At 42.6% G+C, this 17,705-nt stretch overlaps 1 protein-coding gene across 2 annotated transcripts in view; it reads right to left on the reverse strand.

The window, feature by feature from the left end:
* Positions 1-16,881, reverse strand: part of FAM184B (family with sequence similarity 184 member B) — a 133,517-nt gene extending 116,636 nt beyond the window's left edge. The window contains exon 1 of one of the 2 annotated variants that reach the window (XM_055434004.2): positions 16,332-16,881. In XM_055434004.2, coding sequence (XP_055289979.2) covers positions 16,332-16,478 — 147 coding nt within the window. In that variant the 5' untranslated portion in view covers positions 16,479-16,881. The remainder of the gene's footprint in view (positions 1-16,331) is intronic. The other variant, XM_088836249.1, reaches the window with a different exon arrangement.
* Positions 16,882-17,705: the final 824 nt, after the last annotated feature.

Raw genomic sequence — 17,705 nt, forward strand, 5'->3', positions numbered from 1 at the left:
AGTTTTCTGACCAAAGATCAAACCTGTGCCCCCTGCATTAGGAGTGTGGTATCTTTATCACTGGAAGTGATTAAGCAAAGTCCTGACACATAGTTGAGAAATGATAGTCTCTTCAATAAACGGTGTTGGGAAAACTGGACAGCCACATGCAAAAGATTGAAATTAGACACTATCTTATAACAGACACAAAAAGTAAGTCAAAACAGATTAGTCATGAATGTAGGCCTGAAATCACAAAATTCCTAGAAGAAAACACGGGTGGTAACTTGAATGACATGGACTTTAGTGATATTTTTGTGGATGTGACTCTAAAGGCAAGGGAAACAAAAGCGAAAATAGGAACTACATCAAGCTAAAATGACTCTGTACAGCAAAGGAACCATCATCAAAGTGGAAAGGCAACCTACTGAATGGGAGAAGATAATTTCAAATCATACATCTGATAAGGGGTTAATATACAAAATATGTAACATCTCACACAACTCAACAACAAAAAGACAAACAATCTGACTTAAAAAATGAGCAGAGGCACTGAACAGATATTTTTCCAAAGACGATATACAGGTAACCAATAGGTACATAGGATGTTCAACATCACTAATTATTAGGGAAATGCAAATAAAAATCACAGTAAGATATCATCTCACACCGATTAGAATGGATATTACTAAAAAGGCAAGAAATAAATACTGTTGAGGATGTGGAGAAAAGGGAACCCACTGTTGGCAGAACTGTAAACTGGTGTAGCTGCTGCATAAAACAGTATGAGATGCCACAAGAAACTGAGAATAGAACTACCATATGACTCAGATATTCCACTTCTGGGTTTTTATCTGAAGAATACGAAAACATTAATCTGAAAAGATATATGCATCCCTATGTTCACTGCAGCATTGTTTACAATAGTCAAGATATAGAAACAGTCTAAGTGTCCATAGATGAATGAATAAAGATGCACAGAGTGGAATACTACTTCCCAATGAGAAAGAATGAAATTCTTCCATCTGGAACAACATAAATGGACCTTAGCAGAGACTTTACTTTGATGACACAGGTCTGTATGGTCAAAGCTATGGTTTTTCCACTAGTCATGTATGGATGTGAGAATTGGACTATAAAGAAGGATGAGAACCAAAGAATTGATGATTTTGAACTGTGGTGTTGGAGAAGACTCTTGAGAGGCCCTTGGACTGCAAGGAGATCAAGCCAGTCAGTCCCAAAGGAAATCAGTCCTGAATATTCACTGGAAGGACTGATGCTGAAGCTGAAGCTCCAATACTTTGGCCACCTCATGCGAAGAGAGGACTCATTAGAAAAGACCCTGATGCTGGGAAAGATTGAGGGCAGGAAGAGAAGGGGGTGATAGAGGACAAGATGGTTGGATGGCATCACTGACTCAATGGACATGAGTCTGAGCAAGCTCCGGGAGATGGTAAAGGTGTGCAATCCACTGGGTTGCAAAGAGTCGGACATGACTGAGCAAGTGAACAATAACAACAAATGGACCTTGAAGGTATTATGCTAAATGAAATAAGATGGAGAAAGGCAAATACTGTACGATTTCACTCACATGTGGAATCTAAAACAAAACAAGTGAACAAACAAAATAAAAGCAAACCAAACTCATAGGCACAGAGGATGGATTAGTAGTTACCAGGGAGAAAGGGGTTGCAGAGGGTGGGTGAAATGGGTGAATGCCGTCTATTTCCACACACCAAATGTATGGTGATAGATGGCAACTAAACTTGTGGTGTGATCACTTGGTAGTGCACACAGATGTTGAATTATAACGTTGTACACCTGAAATCTATTAAAAAAAATAAACAGAGTTTTTTCTTTCACAGTAGGTCAGAAGTCAAAATCAAGGTGACTGCACGGCCATACTCCCTCCTGTCACTTCTAGCTTTCGGTGGCTCCAGGTGCTCCTTGGCCTGTGACTGCATAACTCCAAGCCCTTCCTTCATCTTCATGTGACCTTCCTCTCTTCTTCATCTTCTCTTCTGTATTTAACCCTGCTCTGCCTTTCTCCTCAAGGGACACTTGTCATTGGATTTAGAGCCCATCCAGATAATCTAAGATGATCTCATCTCAATACACTTAATCTGCAGAGATCCTTTTTCCAAATAAAGTATTATAGCATCACAGGTTCCAGGGATCTGACACCTATTTGAGGGCTATTTTTGGTCTACCATGGCTTTTATAAAGAGAAGACAGCAACTGCCAAGTGTACAATTACACAAAGCTGTGAAAGACTGAATAATCTCTTGGACTTGCATTTTTAACAAAACAAGAGCATGAAGTTTAAGGGGGTAAAGCTGGTCAGGATTCAGCAGCTTTTCAGGAAATTTTTCTCTGTCACCTTGCCTTACAAGACTTGGAACATTATTCCTGATGAGGACATTAAAGACTCATAAGAAGGTCTTTCTGTTTCATGTTCTGAAGTTTCCACAACTAAGAGAAAGGCTTCCAGTGAGATCAGGGACAGACCAGGGAGAACTGCTGGTATGCTTATTGGTGCTACTGGCCTGTGAGCTGTGAGAGAGCTGCTTGTTTCTCTAATGCCTCAAGGAACCTGGGAGCCTTTTCCAGGTGTATCCTCTTACCCTGGAGGCTCAGAATACAGTGAGTAACTTCAAATAGGTCTATTAAAGTTATAATGTGAGCTGACAGTCTGGGCCTGTTATTATGCCACTATGGTTTAAAAGTAATTATGCCATTGTCTCTGTAACTATGAGAGTTGCTCACTTGAAACTGTTCCAATGTTCAGATTATAGAAGAGAGTTGTAGTAAATGCCTTTTTAAATGGCAAGCTTTGTAGTTAACAAGTTAGGACCTCCGTATATCTTATTTATTAGGTTGTTTTTAACTAATTGATAAATATTCTCCATGTCTCTTTCTTCCAATTTTCCTAGTATTTTTTATGTGACTCTACCTGTAACAAGCATAAGTTCTGCTCATGGAAATCTATCTCAAGGAAATAATCTAGTAAAAGTGCAGGGATAGAATCTCAAGAATATCCATCACAATATTTTAACAACAAATCCCATCACAATGATTTTTCAATGAGAAACCAGAATCAACCAAAATATCCATGAATCATGGTCCCTATGTACCTCAGGAAACTTTTCTTGATCCCTCAGATTGTTCAGTGTTTTCATACTTGTTGCTTGGTAGCATATCAAAACCGTATTTCAATTTTTTAATAAAAACAGAAGATGTTGTTTTAACCAGTCTCCATTCAATCAACATGTGGATAACTTAATACTCTTCACTATTCCTCTGGAAAGCCACCAGACTTCTGCTCTCACAGTCACCTGTTTATGCCAGTTGTATTTGCTATTGTAATTGTGTGATTTAACACCACACTAAGCCAGTTATATATGAATATAAAGAGTAAGTTGTTGTTCTGATGAAAACTGGGCTGAATAATTTGAAAAGATAAAGCAATTATTGATAAAGACAAGTTGCTAGTTAAAAAAAATGGTATTCAATTAGGTATGATGAAGAAGTGAAAGTTTTAAAGGTTTAAAAGGAGTCTGAACCCATATTGTTTCACAAGTGTTTTAGATTCTCCTTCTCCACCTTAAAGATGCCAAAATGATAAAATATATATATATATATACTGATGCATTATGGTCAGGCCAGGACAGTTCCTGATTATACCTTTAATTTCAGTGCCCTATCTGATTTAGTGGCCCTTTCATTCTCAGAAGTGTCCCAGTTTGTATGACAAATTAAAATGTCACTCTAACTATGGTAAACTATGGGTATAGTTTATATAAGACAAGTAAGGTGAAATGCCAGACAGCAGGCCATCCCAAAGAGCTGAAAATGAGTCTCACATGAAAGAATTAGTGAATGAGTATCCATCTATGTGTTTTAAATTAGGGGTCCTCAAAATTGAGCTATTTCGAATCCTGAAAGATGATGCTGTGAAAGTGCTGCACTCAATATGCCAGCAAATTTGGAAAACTCAGCAGTGGCCACAGGACTGGAAAATGTCAGTCTTCATTCCAATCCCAAAGAAAGGGAATGCCAAAGAATGCTCAAACTACCGCACAACTGCACTCATCTCACACGCTAGTAGGGAGAAGGCAATGGCAACCCACTCCAGTACTCTTGCCTGGAAAATCCCATGGGTGGAGGAGCCTGGTAGGCTGTAGTCCATGGGGTCGCGAAGAGTCGGATACGACTGAGTGACTTCACTTTCACTTTTCACTTTCATGCATTGGAGAAGGAAATGGCAGCCCACTCCAGTGTTCTTGCCTGGAGAATCCCAGAGACGGCGGAGACTGGTGGGCTACTATCGATGGGGTCGCACAGAGTCGGACACGACTGAAGTGACTTAGCAGCAGCAGCAGCACACGCTAGTAAAGTCATGCTCAAAATTCTCTAAGCCAGTCTTCAGCAATATGTGAACCGTGAACTTCCAGATGTTCAAGCAGGTTTTAGAAAAGGCAGAGGAACCAGAGATCAAATCGCCAACATCCGCTGGATCATGGAGAAAGCAAGAGAGTTCCAGAAAAACATCTATTTCTGCTTCATTGATTATGCCAAAGCCTTTGACTGTGTGGATCACAATAAACTGTGGAACATTCTGAAAGAGATGGGAATACCAGACCACCTGACCTGCCTCTTGAGAAACCTGTATGCAGGTCAGGAAGCAACAGTCAGAACTGGACATGGAACAACAGACTGGTTCCAAATAGGAAAAGGAGTACGTCAAGGCTGTATATTGTCACCTTGCTTGTTTAACTTATATGCACAGTACATCATGAGGAACGCTGGGTTGGAAGAAGCACAAGCTGGAATCAAGATTGCTGGGAGAAATATCAATAACCTCAGATATGCAGATGACACTACCCTTATGGCAGAAAGTAAAGAGGAACTCAAAAGCCTCTTGATGAAAGTGAAAGAGGAGAGTGAAAAGGTTGGCTTGAAGCTCAACATTCAGAAAATGAAGATCATGGCATCTGGTCCCATCACTTCATGGGAAATAGATGGGGAAACAGAGGAAAGAGTGTCAGACTTTATTTTTTTGGGCTCCAAAATCACTGTGGATGCTGATTGCAGCCAGGAAATTAAAAGACGCTTACTCCTTGGAAGGAAAGTTATGACCAACCTAGAAAGCATATTAAAAAGCAGAAACATTACTTTGCCAACAAAGGTCTATCTAGTCAAGGCTATGGTTTTTCCCGTGGTCATGTATGGATGTGAGAGTTGGACTGTGAAGAAAGCTGAGGGCCGAAGAATTGGTGCTTTTGAACTGTGGTGCTGGAGAAGCCCATTGAGAGTCCCTTGGACTGCAAGGAGATCCAACCAGTCCATTCTAAAGGAGATCGATCCTGGGTGTTCATTGGAAGGACTGATGCTCAATCTGAAACTCCAATACTTTGGCCACTTCATGCGATGAGTTGACTCACTGGAAAAGACTCTGATGCTGGGAGGGATTGGGGGTGGGAGGAGATGGGAATGACAGAGAATGAGATGGCTGGATGGCATCACTGACTCGATGGACACGAGTTTGAGTGAACTCCGGGAGTTGGTGATGGATAGGGAGGCCTGGCGTGCTGTGATTCATGGGGTTGCAAACAGTCGGACACGACTGAATGACTGAACTGAACTGAACTGAACCTTTTTTCTGTAAATGACCGGGTAGTAATTATTTTAGGCTTTAGCAAGTCTCTCCCAGTAATTCGAATCTGCTATTTCAGCACAAAAGCTACCCTAGACCATCTCTAAAATGAATGTGCATCACTATGTTCCAATAAAACTTTATTTTGGACATTAAATTTGAATTTCATATACTTTCAATGTGTCACCAAATATTGTTCTTATTTTATATTTTTTCCAAGTTTTTAAAAATGTAAAAACTATCCTTGACCCACAAGCCATACAAAACTGGGCAGCAGGCTGATTTGGCCTACAGCATAGATTGCTGACCCCTGTTTTAAGTAAAAAAAAAAAAAAATGTTATGTATGTGCTAGGCTTTTCTTTTATAGTTTTCATTTTGATTTATTCAAAGTGTTCACATGACATTGAATATGAGGGCTTCAGTACTATTGCCTAGAAAATCCCATGGATGGAGGAGCCTGGTAGGCTGCAGTCCGTGGGGTCGCTAAGGGTTGGACACGACTGAGCGACTTCACTTTCACTTTTCACTTTCCACTTTCACTTTTCAGTTTCCACTTTCACACATTGGAGAAGGAAATGGCAACCCACTCCAGTGTTCTTGCCTGGAGAATCTCAGGGACGGGGGAGCCTGGTGGGCTTCCGTCTATGGGGTCACACAGAGTCGGACATGACTGAAGAGACTTAGCAGCAGCAGCAGCAGCATTGTGTTTGAGGGTTTCTTTCTACTTCTTTTGCCTATAAGTTCCATGAGATAAGGGATTTTACCTGGCACTTTTAAAAACACTCAGTAAAAGTGTCTCAAATGAAAGAAGTTAAATTATACAACATTTATACAATGGAATATTTTTAACACAACCATTAAAATTATGTTGGAGAGTTCTGGATTTACTTCTAAAGATGGAAAACTCCAGGTAACACAATAATCATGAATGATACAACTCTATTTTTAAAAATGACATGTCTATATATTTATGGGAAATCATAGAGTAGGCTATACAAAATAGTATTAGTTATTGTATCACTGTAGTTACTATAGATTGGGGATACTTTAAAATCTTTTTCTTCTTGTTTCTCTGTAACTTTTATTTTTCTCAAATGGATATTTTATGTATGATTGGTCACTGAGGTTTCTTTTTATATTTTGCCCCATAATTCTGGTGTCCTGAAGGAATATGGATCTGATCAAATGGAGAGCTTGGTCTGATCCTGTGTCTATGGTGAGGGGCTAGGAGAGACTAAGTCAGAAGCTGACCTGGGAGAGGATGGGGAAAGTCCATTTATTTATCAGATATGCCAGTTTTCCATTGCCTTTACGAAAATTGAAATTAGATGCTAGTACCTCCTGAGTTCTGTCCTTGAAAAAGAAACCTCTCCACTGTCCCATGAGATGGCTGTACGTAGGCTATGGTTGAAATGTGATATTTTTTCCTAAGAGCTGTGGGAGGTCCAGGAAGAGTTTTGTTCATTTAGCCCACCAACAAACACTTGATGAGCACCAATCACTAATCAGGTGCTGTTCCAGGCACTGGGGTGTATAGGAGAGAACAGGACAGACAGAAATTCCTGCCTTCAAGGGATGACTTCCTTGGCAGGGAAGAGAAGGCAATAAACAGATGAACAGATGGACGGAAAAAATGGAAACAGCAGATGGAACTGAGGGAATTTCATGGTATAGGTGAGCAGGGAGGCCCTCCCTTAAGAGACATATGAACCTAGCCAGGAGCAGGCAGAAGAAGCCATAAGGACAAAGGCTCCAAGTGGCACTAGCGTCTGAAGGCTTTGAAAGAAGGCCAGTGTGATGGAGGAGATGATGCTGAGAAGTGGAGAGCAGACACCTCAAGTGACCATACTGAAGAATTTACTTACGTGAACAAACTTTATTCCAAGTGAAATGAGAAGCCATTTGTGGGTTCTAAATGGAAGAATGTCATGCTCTGGTTTATACTGTATGATTATTGCTGCTGTGAGGGTGGCAAGGATAGACCATGAGGAGCCCCAGAAGGGTGGAGGGAAGGAGGTGAAGGTGGCTCAGACTAGGGTGGAGGCAAAAATGCAGAACTGATCGTTTACATTTATAGGGTAAAGTCATCAGGACTTGCTTTGGAACTGGATTCAAAAGGGAGAAAATTCAGTTTGTTTTTGTTGGTTTCAAAGTTCACAGCTTAACTGAGATATAATTATTGAGCCCATACAATCCACCCATTTAAACTGCATAATTCAGTGGCTTTCAGCACATGCGCAGAATTGTGTAACTATCACTACAGTCAACCTAAGAATATTCTCATTGCACCAAAATGAAACCTTGCAGCCCTCAGTCACTGCCCCGATTGTACTTTGTACCATATTTTATTCATACCATTTTCCAGTTGATAGACAGTTTATTTCCATTTTTGGCTACTATAAATAATGTTGCTCAGAATGTTATGTATAAGTTAGTTTCTCTTGGGTATATACATAGGTGTAGAATTGCTGGTTCATTATGATAAATCTCTTAATTATTTGAGGAACTGCCAGACTGTTTTCCAAAGCAGCTGCAACATTCTACAGCAATGTAGGAAGGTGTTATTCACTTTTAGCATCACTCTGGCTGCTGTGCGGAGAAAGAATTGCAACAAGGTTTGGGGTGGGAAGTGCAGAGATCCGAATGTTATGCAAAAGTGGAGGCATCTTAGTAGCGTTCAAAGACACCCAATTTAATGTGTCCTTCATCCTGTTTTCTGGCAAAAAGATTTTTGTGAGATAGCTGTTTGTACACCACAAATCACTTCATTAAATTAAAAAATTCCAACAGAGAGGGCTTGTTAATACAGATCTGCAGTTTTCAAATCCAGAATCCAAAGCAAACTGGTATGGAACTGTTTAAACATCTGTCCCTACATAAGCTCCTGCAGGCAGGAGGGTATTTGGAGAGAAGTAAGGCAACCTAGATAGCATATTAAAAAGCAGAGACATTACTTTGCCAACAAAGGTCCGTCTAGTCAAGGCTATGGTTTTTCCCGTGGTCATGTATGGATGTGAGAGTTGGACTGTGAAGAAAGCTGAGCACCAAAGAATTGATGCTTTTGAACTGTGGTGCTGGAGAAGACTCTTGAGAGTCCCTTGGACTGCAAGGAGGTCCAACCAGTCCATTCTAAAGGAGATCAATCCTGGGTGTTCATTGGAAGGACTGATGCTGAAGCTAAAACTGCAATACTTTGGCCACCTCATGCGAAGAGTTGACTCACTGGAAAAGAGTCTGATGCTGGGAGAGATTGGGGGCAGGAGGAGCCAGGGACGACAGAGAATGAGATGGCTGGATGGCATCACCGACTCGATGGACATGAGTTTGAGTGAACTCCGGGAGTTGGTGATGGACAGGGAGGCCTGGCGTGCTGTGATTCATGGGGTCGCAAAGAGTAGGACACGACTGAGCGACTGAACTGAACTGAACTGAAGGGAGTCAGCAGTGCAATAAAACTTCCACAGCTTCAAGCCACAAAAACCCAGGGCTCAAGTGGCAACCTGTTGCCGAGGACTTGTGTGGCAGCAGGCATCACTCCTACTGCTGGGGCCACTGTCCTGGCCTCTCAGTCCAGGAAAGGGCTGGCTTTGTTCCTAGTTGCTGGTTTTGACAACTGAGCAGTGGTCCTGTCCCTCTGCAATTCTAGCTCAGGAAGGGAAGAAACCAACATCTACCAGGCTTATGATAGTTCCGCCCCCGGGGTGAGATGCTCTCCTTACATTTCTTAAGTTAGTGAACCCTCACAAGTCACCAAGGAAGAAAGGACTGCTCTTCTCACTTACAGATAGGTCGGCCCCTTTGGCTGGGAAAGTCAGAAAAGGTATCTCTGAAGAGATAGCATTTTAGCTGGTAATAACCAAGCAAGGTGATCATTCTAAGAGTAAATCCCAAATTGTGCCCTCGTTTTTATTCACATTTAATTTTTATTTATATTCATTATATAAATAAGGGTAAGAGGCACCCCTCTAGAAATAAATCCAACTTAAATTCATTTAAAAGATAACCTGGAGTAGAAATTATAATCCTTTTTCCTTAATATTTCTGACTTTTTACTCAGGGACTGTTCTCCATAACAGTAACTCCCTACCCCATCCCTAAACAATCCACTATTTTTCCCCAACATCCAATATGATTGTCTCTGCTCATGTGTCTCCACAGACTTTAGTAAGGTTCCAGGATGTGGGGAGACACAGTTCCCTTGGTTTGGTCATTCTACTGTGCTGGGAGTGCTGACTCTGACCTCCAGACCTTCCCACAGCAGGAAGGAAGGATCTACAGATAAGAACTATACTGCCACTCAAAGGGCCCCCGCTCTCAAGTTAGGATGCTTTCTTGAATGACAGAATTCATTCTTACTACAACACTTTACCACAGTCCTCAAAACTGAACTCATCCTAAGATCTGTGTGGCGGATCTTTAGGAAAGCCCAATAAACAAAATCATTCTTCTCCAGTGAACTAACTAAAATATAAGACCAAGGCATAGGCTGTTTTGAGATCAAAATATACTGTGCGTATGCTCACTCATGTCTGACTCTTTGTGACCCCATGGACAGTAGCTTGCCAGGTTCTTTTGTCCAGGGGATTTCCCAGGCAAGAATACTGGAGTGGGTTGCCATTTCCTCCTCCAAGGGATTTTCCTGACCCAGGGATCAAATGTGTGTCTCCTGCATCTCCTGCATTGGCAGGTGGGTTCCTTACCACTGAGTCACCTGGGAAGAGTAATATTAGAGAATGTGGCTTATATCCAAGGGAAAGCTGGATTCCTGATATTTACCCACCTATTCACAAGCTGAGCCAGGGCAGTTCCTCCCCCTCCCTGAACTGGACCTATTCTTGTAAATAGACTGAGACTGACCATGCTCATCTCCTTGTCATGCAGAAATGCTGTGCTCCCGGAGGATGAGCAAGCATGTAAAGGGCTTTACAAAGAATGCAAACACTAGGGAATCATCAGTTCAGTTCAGTTCAGTCGCTCAGTCGTGTCCGACTCTTTGCAACCCCATGAATCACAGCACGCCAGGCCTCCCTGTCCATCACCAACTCCCAGAGTTCACTCAAACTCATGTCCATCAAGCTGGTGATGCCATCCAGCCATCTCATTCTCTGTCGTCCCCTTCTCCTCCTGCCCCCAATCCCTCCCAGCATCAGAGTCTTTTCCAGTGAGTCAACTCTTCGCATGAGGTGGCCAAAGTATTGCAGTTTCAGCTTTAGCATCAGTGAATCATAAGGCATCACTAATGTTCAGAAGTTGCAGCCACTTGATTTCACCGTAGCCCCTATAGGGTCTTCTGAGATCTGGGAAGACATCATTTTGGAAGGGTGACTGACAGGTTCTCTTGGGGTTATCTTACACCTTATACTTTTAGCTTGGCAGCTCTGGCACTAAGAGGACTGTTTATTGCCTCCTGGATACTTTTCTTCTCATAACTCCCAATGAGAGGTGGTCTGGTGGGTGTATGGAGTCATGCTTATGGGCTGGGTTCCTGAGATTCAGCCTTCAGTTCGAGGGACAATTGATGGAGAGGGAGCATGTGCTTTCCCACTCATTTTTGTGTTCTAATACAAAAGGATCTTTGTTAAACTTGTTTCGGGGGCAAGACACTCCATCTCACCTTGAAAGTGGGAATTGGAAAATCTCTGGGTATGAGGGATGCCAACACTTCTGGGTAAGAGGATGTGTAGAAAGTTACAAAAGGAAAAATCAGCTGCAGATTTTTGAACGGGTGAAAAGGAGAGACTGGCTGACTGGACAGGGCTAGGCAAACCTGCCTGACGCTTTCAAGACCAAAGTATCCCACAAGCTATAATGGGAAATGGATGTGAAACCTCCTGCTCTCCCAATTAACTCCTCTGTGTCCACTCTACTATTTAAACCTTTGGCTATTCTGAACCAGTGATTCTCAACCCTGTGTGAATGTTACAGGTCTTGAAGTGATTTAGAAAACAACAATGCCTGTCACCTCTCCTTACTTTCTAAGATGGGGTCTGGGATCCTGTATGCTTTTTGTTTTAAACTTTTATTTAGAAAGAATTTCAAACTTAGGGAAAAACTGCCAGAAAAAGAACAGTACAAAGAATGTCACACCTACCCTTTACTCAGATTCTCTTATTCTTAACCACTGGTCCCATTTGTTTTATTATTTGCTCTCTTACTATTTTCTCTATCTTATTTATAAAATAAAGTAATGAAGCTATGTCTGTAGGAATGTAATGTTTGTAGCAGCATTATTCATAGTAGACCCAGAGTGGAAACAATCCAAATGCCTATTAATTGGTGAATATGATCATTAGTATCCACACAATGGGATACTAGTGCGTAATAAAAGGGAATGAATAAATGACATACGCTACACCAATTGATGAACCTCAAAACACGATGCTAAGATTTAGCATCTAAGTGAAAAAACTAGATGGAAATACATGTTGCATTGTTTCACTGACATGAAAAGTCTGACAAAGACAAATTTATAGAGACAGAAAGGAGATTAATGGTTGCTTGGCATGGGGGGGTGGGAACAGGGATTGACTACAGATGGACACAAAGGACAATGATAGAAATGTTCTAAAACTAGATTATGGTTATGGTGCAACAATTCTGTAAGTTTACTAAAATATATTGAATTGTATGCTTAGATGAATTTTATGATATGTAAATTATACTTCAATAAAACTATACAAATTAAGAATTTACCAAAATCAGACAGAAAGGAAGCAAGAACAGCAATCTTAGAAATGAAAATATAATTATACAACTTAATAGATGGGAAAAACTCTGGACTGGACAAACTATTTAGTGGATTGGCAAACAAGAAAACATGATTAAGGAATTCACCAGGATACAGAGACAAAAAAATTTTAATAACATTTCAGAATATGGAGAGGCTTCCTTAATTCACCTAATAGCAGCTCCAGAAAAGTGAAAGGAGGTAATGGCAGAAAAACAATATTTGAAAAGAAAATAATTGATAATTTTCCAGAATTAAAGAGAGCATGAGTCTTCAATAGAAAGTACACTCAATACCAATTAGAGAGTTATAATGAAATGGCTAAACATCAAAATAAACACATGCAGATGCCATCAAGAGAAAAGGCAGATTATCTACAAATAAATGAAAATTTGACGGGCAGTAGGATTTTTATCAGCAGCAATTAGTACCTATGGTAATAGAACACTACCAACACTGTGTCTTGGAAAAATAAGTGTTAAGAAGAATTTTATGGGCAAATAAACAACAGTGAGGACAAAATAAAGACACTTTCAAATGCACAAAAGATTTCTTCGCACACCAGGACCCCTATAGAAAGAACTATTAACAGATGAACTTCAGATAGAAGAAAACTGAACCAAAAAAGAAGGCCATGGATTCAAGAAAAAAAAAAAAAGCGTAGAATAATCAGCAAAATATCAGTAAATTTAATTAACTATAAAAATAATTTTAAAATTTAAAAGGTAAAAAAAATCTAGACATCAATGACAAGACGGGAAAGAAAAGGGCTATTAAATGGGTGAAGTATGCAAAGCTCTTTTTCAGGAAGAAAGAATTACATGAAAACTTTATTCAGTTCAATTCAGTCGCTCAGTCATGTCCAACTCTTTGCAACCCCACGGACTGCAGCACGCCAGGCCTCCCTGTCCATCACCAACTCCTGGAGTTTACCCAAACTCATATCCATTGAGTTGGTGATGCCACCCAACCATCTCATCCTCTGTTGTCCCCTTCTCCTCCTGCCTTCAATTTTTCCCAGCATCAGGCTCTTTTCAAGTGAGTCAGCTCTTTGCATCAGGTGGCCAAAGTATTGGAGTTTCAGCTTCAACATCAGTTCATCCAATGAACACTTAGGACTGATATCCTTTATGATTGACTGGTTGGATCTCCTTGCAGCCCAAGGGACTCTCAAGAGTCTTCTCCAACATCACAGTTCAGTTCATAAGCATCAATTCTTCAGTGCTCAGCTTTCTTTATAGTCCATCTTTCACAATCATACATGACCACTGGAAAAACCGTAGCCTTGACTAGATGGACTTTTGTTGGCAAAGTAATGTCTCTGCTTTTTAACATGCTATCTAGGTTGGTCATATTAAGTTAAATATGTATGTGGAAAACTAAATACAATGTTGATGAGTATAGGAATAATGCCTAAAGCCCTCAAACCAACAGTGAAAAATGAGGGAATATAAATCATTCAACTAATCCCATAGAAAGCAGAGATGGAGAAAAAGGATGGTAAATGAAAAGCACAAAATATGATGGAAGAATAAGCCCCAATATATTAGTAATCACAGTAAATGCACATGGATTAAGTTCACCTATCAGTGATACAACAAAATAAAACTTATAGAAAGATTAAATATAAAGAGATGGAAAATACAACGTACAAACAACCAAAAGAAAGGTAGCATATCAATATCAATATTGAAAGGGTCTAATTTAAACAACTAGCATGGAAAATGATAAAGCGAGCACAACATAATAAAAATCAACTGTGATTTCTAATGCAGAATATACTTTGAGAAACACTGCCTTCTATGCCATAAGGATCGTGGATGCTTTATTCACAGTGCTTGGCAAATAATAATCATGCCAAAATATTAATGGATGGAGTGACTACCATTACCACATTATATTCAAATGATCTTTTTATACATTTGTCACACCACAAGGGTAGGGGCCCTGTCTTTTTAGTTGTGTGCCATTAATATTGGACACAGTGCCTGGCACAAAGCTGTTGTTGCTGCTAAGTCACTAAGTTGTGTCCAACTCTTTGGACACGTCAGACTCTACAGCACATCAGACAACTCTGTCCTCCACTATCTCCTGGACTTTGCTCAAATTCATGTTCATTGAGTCAGTGATGCTATCTATCGCATCCTCTGCTGCCCCCTTCTTTTGCCCTCAATCTTTCCCAGCATTAGGATCTTTTCCAGTGAGTCAGCCCTTTGCATCAGGTGGCCAGAGTATTTGAGCTTCAGCATCAGTCCTTCCAATGAATATTCAGGCTTGATTTCCTTTAGTATTGACTGGTTTTATCTCCTTGCTGTCCAAGGGACTCTGAAGAATCTTCTCCAGTACCACAATTCGAAAGCATCAATTTTTCAGTGCTCAGCCTTCTTGATGGTCCAACTCAGTAGGCACTCCATAAATTCAAACTGAGTTCAAGGTTCATCTCTTTCATAAAACCTCTCCTAACTGTTCTTGCCTATAATGACTTAACCTTTGTTTCTACCTCTAGGGCACTCACAACTTGAAATAACCAATTTAGCAACTGATTACAGAGTAGTGTCTTTTTGTTTTCTCTCCAAAATTGTTTCTGCAAAAATATTTTAGTTTCTTTGAAGACAGATAAGATGCTTTATTCTGTGCCTAACACTTCAAATCAATAATTTTGGGGTCGACGTTACTATTTGGATGACTGCAAATTAGATCAGTGGTGCCAAGCAGCATGTGCCAAGGCCTCCAAGGAGTATTTCCATTTCCCCTTTTCCACACTTGACTCAAGAGATCACTGTTTGAAGACAGGCTCATTTGCAAAACAATGTAAAGTTAAGGGAAGGGCTTGAGAAGGCAGCTAGTGCCCAATTTCAGATCTCAGTGTTTTCTTCCTTCTAGAGAGATAGGGAGGAAAATGCCTGTGATCCCACAAAAAAAAGTGTGTGTTGGAAGCAGGAGGGAGACAGTTGGGGAAGAGAGCATGTCTCATATACAGAACCTGGACCCGATGTTCTACTAGCAAGCATGTTATCAGGAATAATTATGAGATCAAAAGGAAACTCCAAGGCAAACAGCTAAATTCAGGCACTGGGGGACCTTGTATAAAAGAGAGGGATGTTTTCCATTTACACGCCAGGCACAGGAGGGGTGCCTGTCACAAGGAACTCCTAATTGTGAAGCTGCAGGGGGCTAACAAAGGATAGGGTGACATTTTTTGCTGGTCTTTATAAGGAAGGCAGCACGGTCCCTAGAGGTTCAATTAGGGCCCTGGGATGAGGTAGGAGAATAGGCTGGCTGACCTCCCAAGGTCTTTTGTAATCCCGTAATTAAATGGTGAATCGTTCACTTCCCCATTTACGCTCCGCACACGTCTGCAGCCAGTTAGATAGTAAGTCCCCTGGGCAGCCTTCCAGGTTTAGCACGGTGCCACGCAAGCTGCTGGCACTCATCAAATGACTCGAATATTTGCTGAATGAAGGAATAAATGAATCAAATATTTAAATAGCCCACATGACCTCCTGCCCGCTGGTAAAGTACTGTGATGAATGAAATCACAACATTTCTGGCACGATCATTTGAGCAGAGCCTGCAAAGAAACACACATACACACCCCAGCACTGATTCAACTCGATTCACATTCCCACCCTGGGAGCACTGACCACCTGCTCGGCGTGCAAGCTCATTTTTTGCAAATGAGCCTGTCTCCAAACAGTGATCTCTTGAGTCAAGGGTGGAAAGGGGGAAATGCAAGCTACTCCTACAGCTTGCAGGAGTTTTTTTGGCAAGGATCCTTTCTCTCAACTGCTCTAGGACGATGCCTCCAGAAGGTCACCAAGATTTAAGGCCGCTTCCCTTCCGCTTGGCCTCTAGACAAAGTTTCAGCTGGGATTTTGCCTGGGCCTCTCTTGGCTGCGTCCGCACTCCCTCTCCTGCCCCAGGCTCCCCGGGCGCATATCTCGCCAGCCCGCAGCGCCTCATCTTACCTTGGTGAGCTGAGCGATCTTCTTGCACATTTTCACGTGCATCTCAGGATCACAGTCCATTCTCCAGCCGGCGCCACCGCGGGCATCGGCTTTGGAGCCCGGGCAATTGCCGGGAGCGTGAATTTTGCTGTTCAGGGCAGAAGCCATCGCCGAAACGCGTCCGGCACTCAAAAGGCTCTTGCTGGCTCGGGTTCTCGCAGCCCACGATGTGCACGTGCTTGTGCGCGCGGGCGTGTGAGCTTGTGGGCTTTCTCCGGAGAGGTGGCACTGCAGTCCCGCCGCCTGCACAGCCACCTGGCTCTTGCTCCCCCTGGGTGTCCCCCTCCCCGCTGCCCGCGCGTCCACCCTGTCTGCCCCCGCGCTCTCGCTCGCTCGCTGGCTCTGCGGGCACCCGCACCCTGCGGAGAGGCGCCGAGGACCCGCACGTGGGGCTCGTGATTCGCGCGCCGCTCCCGGGCCGGCGCGGGTCTCGCCTGTAATAAGCTTCCGAGATGAGGAGTTGCTGGCCTCGAAGAGGTTTTCGCTGGCCGGGCGCCGCGCTCTGGGACACGTGGGTGCAGCCGGGCTCCGGACTCAGCGGCAACGGCCCCCGCCCGTGGTAGACATCCCAGGCCAAACAAGAAGAGCCGGCTTCAGCTTCGGGCACCTGGGGGCGTTTGATCTGGGGAGGGGGGCGTTTGATCTGGGGAGGGGGACCATGGCGAAGTGCTCTAGGCGAACGGGTGGCGAGGGACGGGGCACCTTAACGGGTGCCCTCAGCCAGCTACTCCGGAGCCTCGGATCTCGGCGCTGAGGGCGGAGGTTGGGGGTTGGGGGTGGGCGGGGGCAGGATGCCGAGAGAGGGGCGGGGTGGGGAAAGCAAATTGCGGGGACACAAGGACATGGCGGGGACCCGGGCAAACGATTTGGGCCCCTGTCTAGGCTGAGGGTGGGAGCCTCCCTTCTCCCATTTTAAGGAGGAGAGAGGATGTTGCGGGAGAATTGCCGGAGATTTACCAAAGGGAAAAAGCCGAGGGGCTGCGGAGAAGCTGGTGACTGAAATCTGGGACGAGAAAGAGCAGGGTATGTAGCGAGGGACTGTGTAGTGTAGCGGGGTAGAGGAAAAGTCAAAGACGGGGTAGACAGGATGATAGCAGGTGTGGGAAAGGAAGCAAAGAGGAATGGAGTAGTAATTGGGTAACAGATGGAACTGAAAGTCTAAATAAACAGTTCCCAGGGAAAGTGAAATGATTCATCCACACACGTGGCCACCCGCCTCCAGGAACCAGAATCCTGCCGTCTTTGGCTTACCCTACAAGTGTGTTGTATCAGCAACCAAATAACCACAAAGCCACTGATGATGTAATTTTCCACAGAGGTAAACAACTTTTGATA

The sequence above is a fragment of the Moschus berezovskii genome, chromosome 5, assembly GCF_049115385.1.
Source record: "Moschus berezovskii isolate FMDL1 chromosome 5, NW_MosBer_1.0, whole genome shotgun sequence".
NCBI lineage: Eukaryota > Metazoa > Chordata > Mammalia > Artiodactyla > Moschidae > Moschus > Moschus berezovskii.